Source organism: Artemia sp. Qi Xiang Cuo, chromosome 16 (genome assembly GCF_049724085.1).
Source record: "Artemia sp. Qi Xiang Cuo chromosome 16, ASM4972408v1, whole genome shotgun sequence".
NCBI classification, from domain to species: Eukaryota; Metazoa; Arthropoda; class Branchiopoda; order Anostraca; family Artemiidae; genus Artemia; species Artemia sp. Qi Xiang Cuo.
In genome coordinates this window covers 33815678-33826186 of record NC_142809.1, presented here as the reverse complement: position 1 = coordinate 33826186, position 10509 = coordinate 33815678, and the positions used below count along the sequence as shown (strand labels likewise).

Below are 10509 nucleotides of genomic sequence, written 5' to 3'. Positions count from 1 at the left end.
TTTTCACAAGCAATTTGTACCACAGTACAGCACTATAACTAGTCTAAGACATCCAATCTGTCATCGCTCCATCCCCCCAAAAAATACTTTTCAGAGATTTCTTGTTAAAACTTTATTTTCAACTAAGTCATTTGGGTTTTTCTCAAGCAATTCATACCACAGTACAGCACTATCACTAGTCTGAGACATCCAATCTGTCATCGCTCCCTCCCCCCAAAAAATACTTTCCAGACCTTTCTTGTTAAAACTTTATTTTCAACTAATTCATCCGGGTTTTCAAAAGTAATTCATGTCAGAGTACAGCAGTATAACTAGTCTAAGACATCCACTCTGTCATCGCCCCCCCCCCCCACAAAAAATACTTTTCAGACATTTCTTTTTAAAACTATATTTTCAACTAATTAATCCGGGTTTTCTAAAGCAATTCATGCCAGAGTACAGCACTATAACTAGTCTAAGACATCCACTCTGTCATCGCCCCCACCCTCCCCAAAAAATACTTTTCAGACTTTTATTGTTAAAACTATATTTTCAACTAATTAATCCGGGTTTTCTAAAGCAAATCATTTCAGAGTACAGCAATATAACTAGTCTAAGACATCCACTCTGTCATCGCCCCCACCCCCCAAAAAATACTTTTAAGACATTTCTTGTTAAAACTTTATTTTCAACTAATTCATTTGGGTTTTTTCACAAGCAATTCGTACCACAGTACAGCAGTATCACTAGTCTGAGAAATCCAATCTATCATCGCCCCCCCCCCAAAAAAAATACTTTTCAGACATTTCTTGTTAAAAATTTATTTTCAACTAATTCACTTGGGTTTTTTCACAAGCAATTCGTACCACAGTACAGCACTCTGATAAGATGTAAGTCTTTGTAGTTTTCCTTTATTGTGGGCGAAGTCTGATTTTGACAAGGCATATGTAGCTGATAATTATCAATTGCATAATATTTGCCACGCTCAGCAAATATCATGGGAACTTGTGAAACAGCTGGCTCAAGTCTGTGTTTTTTTGTAGCTTTATTTTGTCTGAAAATAAGCTTTTCTCTGGGGGAAGGTAATGCCCTAACGGTATTATGCCAAGGTCTCTAGACAAGGTTGCGACTAAACTAGAATGAAATGTAACATTTTATCAGCAGACAAGCACTTTTGGAGGAACGAAAGTATATGGTGATTGAAAAGTCACTTCTTATTTCTAAAATTCTATAATTTAATTATAAATTAGTGTTTTTGCTATAATTTCGGCATATTCACTGGCATTTGCCTTCGGCTTCTCAATTCTCACAGGGGTTGCTTCAACTCATTTCTCAGGAATTCTTGCGAGGTGACAGCAACAACTTCTGGTAGTAATGCTTGTTGGTAGTAATATTTATTAAACTTGCTCCTATAACCTTCACCAAGAATAATATTTGGAAGGTGTTAAGTTAGGGCTTATAGCCATCGCTCGAATGGACAGCATCGACCTAATAATCTCCCAGGAAAAATTTAATTCAGCTATCTACTAATAACAGAAAGAGTTCTATTTTAGGATAAAAATCAAATATTCAAAATTCTACCAGACATTGGAAACACTACAAATTTCATCTTGCATTAGAGAGCTACAAACAAAAAGAAAAAAAACACAGAACATCAGAATTGCAGATGCCAGGTGAGGCAGAAAACGTCTGGTCGAGATGCAAGCAAGCAATGGGATACACCTATATAATTATCGTATGATTATCAATGGCTGTATAGCTTAATACCCATCCAAAATTTAAGGCAATTCAAGCTATTTAGATTTAAATTCGGCTTTAATTTGTTGCAATTTTTTTTTTTTTTTTTTTTTGCTGCAGTCTAGCGGATCCTTTGCTTTTCTGTGTTTCTAAATGTTCAGTTTCTTTTCTTATCTTTTAAATGGAATCTGATCTATCAAATCAAGTACCAAGGAAAGTTTACTTGTATTTATTTAAAATTTTCAGTCATGCAGTTCTCCCATGACATTTGCCTTTGTTAAATTATATTAACTCTAGGCGGCAATGTCGCTGGTGATAGGATGGAATCTTGTCAGTAACTAGTATATGTCGACAATCTTATTAGTTCGAATAGTATATACTCTATTAGAGACAATGTGAACAGTTCGCCAGTTGAGATTTTTGGGGTAATTGAAAAATTAAGAGACACAGTGTTGTTTATGGAATGGTTGGGGGGTAATAGACCTTTGATATGTGTCTTTCCACTTTTTAGATGGAGGCATTGTCTGTAGAATTAAGAAGCTAAAATTTACATGTCTACAAAGCAGTACTTAACGCTACATTTTATGAAGCCGAAATCATATTCTAGGACAAAGGAAGTATTCAATGCTTATATTTCTATTAACTTTTTTTTTTAGAAAATTTGATTTGCACGTCAATGATAAATCTTACTCAATTTCTTCAGAAATGGTAAAAGAAGTGAGAGACAATAAAAAAGTAGATGTCGAAAGCTTTGTGCCCAGTGTTACTGAGCCCTCATTCGGGATTGAGCGCATATTTTATGTGATACTTGAACATAACTTTAGTGTCCGAGAAGGTGCTGAAAAACGAAAGGTATGAATATTTTCCTTTTTTATCCTCTCTCTCTCTCTCTCTCTCTCTCTCGACATAGTCGACATAGCTTTATTTCATTTTTAAGGTTAATTTAGACGAGGTTACATGTGCGCACGAAACCGCGTCTAAATTAACCTTAAAAAAATGAAATAAAGCTATGTCGACTTTGCATGTCTCTCTCACTATGTATGCGCCGTCGCGGTGTGTAACCAATCACCAATCAAGTTATCGTATATTGACCAACCTCCACTCTCTCTCTGATTGGTCCCTAAAAAATGGATGTTGTCTAAAAAACCAGTCTGGTTGAAAACGTGGAGTTTTCGTACTGCTCACTTTTTGCAATGTGTAGGAACCAGTGGGGAATCCCCGCTCGTTTGGAACGGTACCAAGGAAAGGCAAGCAAATAGTATGTAGTTTCAAAACGTGTTTAATCACGTGTAGAGGTCCCATAGAATGAAATTTCTGTATTGTGCATGTAAACGGCGAATTCAAGAATGAATTTTTTGCTTACTTAGAATTTTGTCATAATTTCTTGAATGAAATGTCTTTTTTTTGTATCCAAGAGGTGAAATCAATAATGCACGTAACCTCGTCTAAATTAACCTTAAAAAATGAAATAAAGCTATGTCGACTTTGCATGTTGATTTCACAACATTATTTTAGGTTTTTTTTTCTTGTCCCAAACTATTTTTTATCATGAACTGTTTAGAGACCAATTTGATCTGTACACATTGAAAATCTTTTGTGATAAAGAGAAAAAAAAGAATTGTTCAATTATCGATATTAGCTAGTTTAAGTGCGATATCTGTGCACACACATACACGCGTACATACGCGAACAAACACACACACGGAAAAAAACACACACATAAGCAAACACACACACACAAAAACAAACACAGACAAAAAAAAAAACACACAGAAACAAACACACACACACACACACACACACACACACACACACACACACACACACACACACACACACACACACACACACACACACACACACACACACACACACACACACACACACACACACACACATACACACATACACACATATATACACACACATATACATATATATACATATTTATACATACACATACACAAAGATACACAAAGACACACACACACACACACACACACACACACACACACACACACATACACACACAGAGACACACACATACACATACGAACACAGAAACAGACACATTGTAACTTACTTACACTTTTTTCATAATTTCTTCAATGAAATTTTTGCATTGTGTATTCATTAGGTGAAAACAATAAAAAGTTTATTACTTACTTGCGATTTTATCAGTATTTCTTGAATTAAATATCTGTATTGTGTCCAGGAAGCAAATTCAAGAAAGCGATTGTTATTTACAATTTCTTCACAATTTAATAAAGAGAACAGAACTATTCTAAAGAATAAAGACGGGTTAAGCTTAAAGAAATTTATTGCTTAAATTTATTAACAGATTTTTTTGAGAAAAAAAACACAACAAGAAATTTTTACATAAAAATAATATTTAGAGTTCACTCTTAAACATCCACAAACGATGGTCCCATGATATAGAATAGTTTTTACCATGTCTTATGGATTTATCACGATCAGGTATGTTCTTAGGTATCCACTGTGCCAAGAACCTAACCTCGTCTTCAGGACGGTGATAACCCCCTTCAAATTTAGGACACTTAATCTCTTCTAGATTGAAAAGTGGAATCCTTGGATCACACTTTTAAATTAAAACTTTATCTGTAGGTACATTGCCCTTTACGTAGAGTGCTTCAACCCCAAAAAAGCTGCAAATTTCACTGACTTCCTCCTGAACATTTCTCAGTTCCTGACCAGCATTATTAAGTGGTGTAATCACTCTATCGTAGAATCCCAGTCTGTTTATATGACGTAATATAGTACTCCACAAGCTTTTATCATACTCAAACATGTTATAGTTCACTATCCAATAATAACAGTCAATTTCTTCGAGTTAAATAGACAATAATAAAAATGCATTCAAATATAACACCACAAGATGATTTTTTCAAACTGATAAATTCTGTGTCATACAGTCCTATCATCTTGGAAGTTATTAATGTAGTTGTTAAGCATAAAAATACTTCATCAAACTTTTATACCTTCGCTCAAGGTTGAATGGAGTTATGGCTAGGGGGATGAGTCCTAAAACCATCTGAATTCATTGTGGGGAGGAGTCATAAAACCCTTGGAAGTCATTGCGGGGAGGAGTCATTGAACTCTCGGTATCTATTGCATGTAAATGAAGTCCGGAAATTACAATTTTTTTTATAATATCTGTATTGTGTATCCATGAGTTGAATCCAAGAAAGAGTTTGCTACTTACGATACTTTGATTTTGTCAATGCTATCCCAAGTATCTGTCAATAGATGTTGATTGAGAATTTATTCATTCTTATACTTAGATTTTCTCTATGTTAACCTATCTATCCGATATATGATGTATGTAAATTCCTTTTCTTACATCTCCGATGTTTTAATAGACATTCTAAACGTTCGATATGCTAGCTTACTCTAAAAATAATGAATACATAACAATGTGAGGCATAATATATTTTTAATGAAATAATGTCATGTAGAATATTAATACAAAAAATATATATTATTATACATTATTAGTATCAATGAACAACTTTGGACATTTTGAATCTGTTCCATAAAATGGTTCACCATGTTCTCTCTTGATACTATAGCTATTGTTTTCTCTTAGTTCGTAATCAGTAGAATAATCATTATTCAATTTTGACTCCTACCCAATTTTTATAGGTGTGTCATCGACAGGGTCAATATGCTTTTCGTCTTTGGTATTATTTGATTCATTGACTGTTTGATCAATGGCAGTAACGTTTGCTGGTACTTTGTTTTTCATCGTACAAACTGTTTCACTGTACAATTCACCGTTATATAAAAAGAACTTAAACTTTTTTTTTTTATAATTAAATTGCTTGAACTTCCTGGTGCCCAACAATAATCGTTGTAAGCCGTGTAATGCTTAATTAGCCCTTATTCTGAAGCACACGGATCAAATAATAGCCCAATGATTGCTATTGCTTAGTATTATATAAGAAAGTTTGGTTATGACTGTAAATAAGAAAGTTTGATGAGACTTGTTTCTCTGCTTTGTTAAGTTAGCAAAGCTCATTTTCTTCCATTCATCCATGAAGTTCGGGAAATGTCTTTGTTCAGTTTTGTGGTAATATCCTTTTCTGCTGAATTAATTTTTTCTGGTGTACCTTGACAACGGTGGAACTGTTTAATATAATTAAACAATATCAATAACTACGACCAGGCACGTACACAAAATTTTAACTCGGAAGTGGTATTTTTTACGAATAGAGTTCAACTTAAAAAAATAGTAAAATTATGTAGAAAATACTAGGTATGTGAGGAAAAATTTTGCGTATTACAAACATCTCGGCGTTTATATATTAAAAAATGGACTATGATGCAACTTGGGAATCTTTTTTTTTTTTTTTTTTTTTTTTTTTTTTTTTTTTTTTGATTATACTGGTGTCGAAAAGTTCATTTTACATCTGTTTTATTTTTGCCTTATGTAAAACTCAAGATATACGGTATGATACTAACAAATAAATTAATCTGCCAGTCTAACATTCTAGATTTTCCTATTTCATCACTGTTTAATTAACACCAGACGAATGCTCTAGGACCATATTCCCAAAAAATCTCTTTAAGTGTTTAGAATGTTCCAGAATTTCTCTATTTACATTGTTTTGTATTTCCTTCGATTCCCCCCCCCCTCCGCCCCCCACCTTATCAAAAAAATATCGCATGCGTTCTTTGATGCAGAATGAACCTTCCGAGCTGAAGGGCCAATTATGTGTGTTTTAATGTATGGTGAATGGATCCTTTTATAATAGACTAAGTAAATCATTGGAAATAAGATACTTTTAGACTGCACAAAGAAGTCTGGAAGTGTAAAAAATCAATAGAAAAAATGGTCCTTTTTTGCAGCACCGTGCTTGATAAACTTAGTTTTCTAAGCGCAAAAAAGTTCTACAAAATTGTTGAAAGATATAAGCGCTGATACTTGCTTTGGGCATGCAAGAAGGGTTGGGAGGGGAATCAGGGACGGGCCTTTTCGATTTCTTAAGGTGTGTATAACTATCGCAGTTGCTTCACAGTTGGGGCCAAATCTCTCCAAGACTGGTCACTATGAATTGAGAAATGTAGGCTTAAAAACGCAGGCTAGTCCTATCCGGAGAGTCATATTTTATCAACTGTGGAATAAATGGTCAATTTTTAGAACGGGGGATTTTCCCGCCTCCTCTCCTATTTTAAGCTCTACTTGGAATAGAATTAACTTATTCTAAAAGAAAAAAAAAATTGAAAATCATTGGTATAGTTAACAGGCACATCTAACATTAGCAGAGGAAGGAAGGAAGTCCCCCGCTAATAATACTCCCGCCATTTACCCGTGCTCCAGCCATTTAAACATTTGCCTCTCAATTAATTGAACTATCTGTCTTGGCTTTTCTCTGTCTACAATTAGCCATGTCTTGACGCAAACTATGCAACCTACTGCAAAATACTTGATAACTTCATAAAAATAAGAGACAAAAAATATAATTATAAAAATAAAAAGTAGAAATATAGCCCTTTAGAGGGGTCAGAATCATTTTTTTGGGGTCTTCCTAGCTATATCACTAATGAAGACAATTTTAAACTTCCTGATATGCCATTATCTATATAATAATGACTAACTAATATGAAGACTAATAATGATTATGATTTCGTTATTAGTTTTTGAGGCTGAAATTCAGAAACAGTAAATTATTTGATAATTTGATTGTCAGTTGTTCTATTAGAAACGTGCCTACCACCAACCTAATTAGGTACTGTGACTGCTTAAAGTAGTATAATCTTTACTGATACAGTGAAAAAGAAGGAACATCAGTATTCCTGGAGCCAGGAATTGTCCCATCGCTGGCAGTCATGTGTCAACATTAGAGACGTCTCTTTGGCAGTTGAAATGTTTGGTGGAGCCCTTGAAAAGCATGCATTTTCCAACGGAGAAAGTTTCAGGTCTCTTTATGGTTCTTTGTTGTTCAATACAGTGGCTTAGCTAGGGGGAGAGGCGGCTGTCCCTGAACGCTGCTGCTGATGGGTGCCAAGTTTTTTTTTTGCACTTCCCTCAAATGGACTTAGGTTATAATTTCCAAACATAATATAAACGTGCTCGCGCTTTACTTGCTGATTTATGATTCTGTAGCTTTCTGCATTATGTATGAGCTTAGGCTGAGTGGGAAAGGGGAAACTAAATGTACAGTCCTCAAATGAACTCATTTGGTCAACACATGCTATTTAATATCGAAAATGTTCCTCTTAAATTTTCGGCTTTACCACCTGGTCACTGATGATGATGATGAACGAATTAAAGACCCCTCTTGACTGCTCGGTCACTTGGGTCTTCTTTCAATAAATCTGGATCCCACTTTAGTTAGTCAATCATCAATAATCTGCTCTGTCACATTAATTAATCATAATTATTCTTCCCATCACATTGTCCTATCTCTCCCAATGGCAGTTATAAACTGTACAACCAACTTTATGATTTGTATATTGTCAGTATCATTTGCAAATCCTCCCAAAATCAAATTTACACTCAACTGTTTTCTTCTTTCATGAAAAAAGGCCTTGGTATGCTGTCTTTGGAGAGTGTACTTATCACAATCTATAAGAAGATGTACCAGGCTTTCTTCTTTGTCACAAAACTCACAGTTACTTGACTCTCCATAAAACTTTGCCCTGTATAATTTTGTATCTGCATGGCCTGATCTAAGACGAAATGCTAATCTTCCCTCTTTCCTACTTAATCCTTGGTACACATGTCTCTCAAACTTTCTTGCTACTTTTCGGATAACAAACCAATTTCTGGATTGATTTCTGCTATCCTCAAAATCATACATTCTTACTGATTGTATCAATTGATCTAATTTTATTGCAGATCTAGGAGTTGAACCACTAGTAAATACATTTATTGTTTCACATGCCATTTTAGCAACTGTGTCGGCACTCTCATTCCCCAAAATCTGAACATGGGCTGGGATCCACTGAAGACATATGTTTGCTGTTGACATTAATGATACTATTTCCGTGTAGCACAATACATCTTCTCTTGAAATTTTCCCATTATGATCAAAATTGGCGAGTGCCTCCAATGCACTTTTTGAATCTGACAACAATACAATGTTTCTTTGGTTGCTAAGATTTTCTTTGGCAAATACAACTGCTTCCTTTATGGCTATTACTTCAGCCTGGAAGATTGTTGCCTCTGAATGCAGTTTAAATGACTTTGACACTTGTATCAATGGAATGACAAAGGCAGCCCCTACTGCAGAAATTGGGTTACTTTCCTTAGATCCGTCTGTATAAATATCAAGGAATCCCCTGTATTTCTCTGCCATCATTAATTTAAAGTTTATCCTGGAATCATGGTATCCATTCGTTTCAAACTTAAGATTGCAATGTAGCTTAATTGTCTCCCAAGGATCAGGTAATGCAGTTTCTGGAACTTTTAACATATCTGTCATTTTTAGTGTCACTCCAAACTGTTCACTGATGCGGCAAGACATTTCAAAGATATTTTCTTGGTTTTTCTTTTTAAACTTATTTGATATAATAATTTTTCCTGGTTTAACTATTCTTGATCTAATTGGGCTTGTATTATCTGCTTTCCACAATTTTTTGACATATTTCAGGACATTTACCTTTCTCCTGGTTTCCAAGCTTTCAAGTCCTGACTCTGACAATAAAAACACAATAGGGGTAGTCTTTCTAGCTGCAAAGGTAATGCGTATAGCTGCATTCTGTACGGAGTTCAGCTTTGCTAGGGTTGTGTCACTGCCTGAGGAATAAATCACGGAAGCATATTCTATCTTACACCTAATATATTTTATATAAAACTCCATCATAAAACTGGGTTTTTGCCCCCAGCTAACAGTTGTAAGCATCTTCATCAGATTAAGCCTTTTAACGCAAGCAGCCTTGGTCATTTCAATATGTGGTTTCCAATTCAAATTTTCTCTATATTCACACCAAGGAACTTTGTTTCACTCACAAACTCAATCTGCTGGCCATAAAATCTAATTATTGGGGTAACTTTCATTTTTTCCGAGTTAGTAACATGGCTTTTGTTTTATGTGTTGAAAATTTGAGATCAATATCAGTCGCCCAGTTTTCAACTTGCACTAATACTTCTGAAATACCTTTGATTCCCTCTTCTAATGTCTTTGCCGTAACCCACAAAGTGTTATCATCAGCGAAAATTCCCGCATTTGAATCCCCTTCTCCAATAGGGATATTATACTGTCCCATATTGTAAAAAACAGGTCCTAAGGCCCCTGACCCTTGAGGTACTCCACGTCTTCCTCTTACTAGGGCTGTTGACATTGTATTTCCTACTCTCACTGTCACTACTCGGTCTTCAAGATAGTTTTTACTTAGCAGCAACCTTCAACCTCTAATTCCAGCCTCAATTATTCCAGACAATATATGTCTATGTACAATGTTATCAAATGCGTCCTTTACATCAGGGAAAACTGCAATCATTACAAGTCCATTCTGGAGAGCATATAAAGCATCCTGTTTAAAGCAAAGCAAATCTTTTAAGGTACTTTTGTTTTTCCTGAAACCATATTGTATATCTTTAAGACCGCCCCTTTTTTCTACTTCATAGTTAAGTCTTTTCTTAACAAGTCGTTCATATACTTTCCCTAAAACTGGGAGCAAAGTTATGAACCGCTGGTCTTCCAGTTTTGAATTGTCCTTTCCTGGTTTTGGGATCATAATTGCTTGGCCCCTTTTCCATGCACTAGGAAAATATTCATCATTCCAAGCCAAATTGATGATGGAAAGCAACACCATAATCCACTGCTT

At 35.0% G+C, this 10509-nt stretch overlaps 2 protein-coding genes across 2 annotated transcripts in view; one reads left to right on the top strand and one right to left on the bottom strand.

The window, feature by feature from the left end:
• LOC148942824 (uncharacterized) overlaps positions 1-2574 on the top strand; it is a 15236-nt gene extending 12662 nt beyond the window's left edge. Inside the window, exons 2-3 of the mRNA XM_089102368.1 lie at positions 884-1018; positions 2373-2574. Of these exons, the coding sequence (XP_088958494.1) occupies positions 884-1018; positions 2373-2574 (337 nt within the window). The remainder of the gene's footprint in view (positions 1-883; positions 1019-2372) is intronic.
• Positions 2575-8129: 5555 nt separating this feature from the next.
• LOC148942823 (uncharacterized) lies at positions 8130-9626 on the bottom strand. Its single transcript, XM_089102367.1, has one exon. The coding sequence runs from the start codon at positions 9624-9626 to the stop codon at positions 8130-8132; it is 1497 nt and encodes a 498-aa protein (XP_088958493.1).
• Positions 9627-10509: the final 883 nt, after the last annotated feature.

Excerpts from the sequence above, each read along its gene's own strand:
- LOC148942823 (XM_089102367.1), bottom strand. The coding sequence starts at position 9,626 with ATGACCAAGGCTGCTTGCGTTAAAAGGCTTAATCTGATGAAGATGCTT.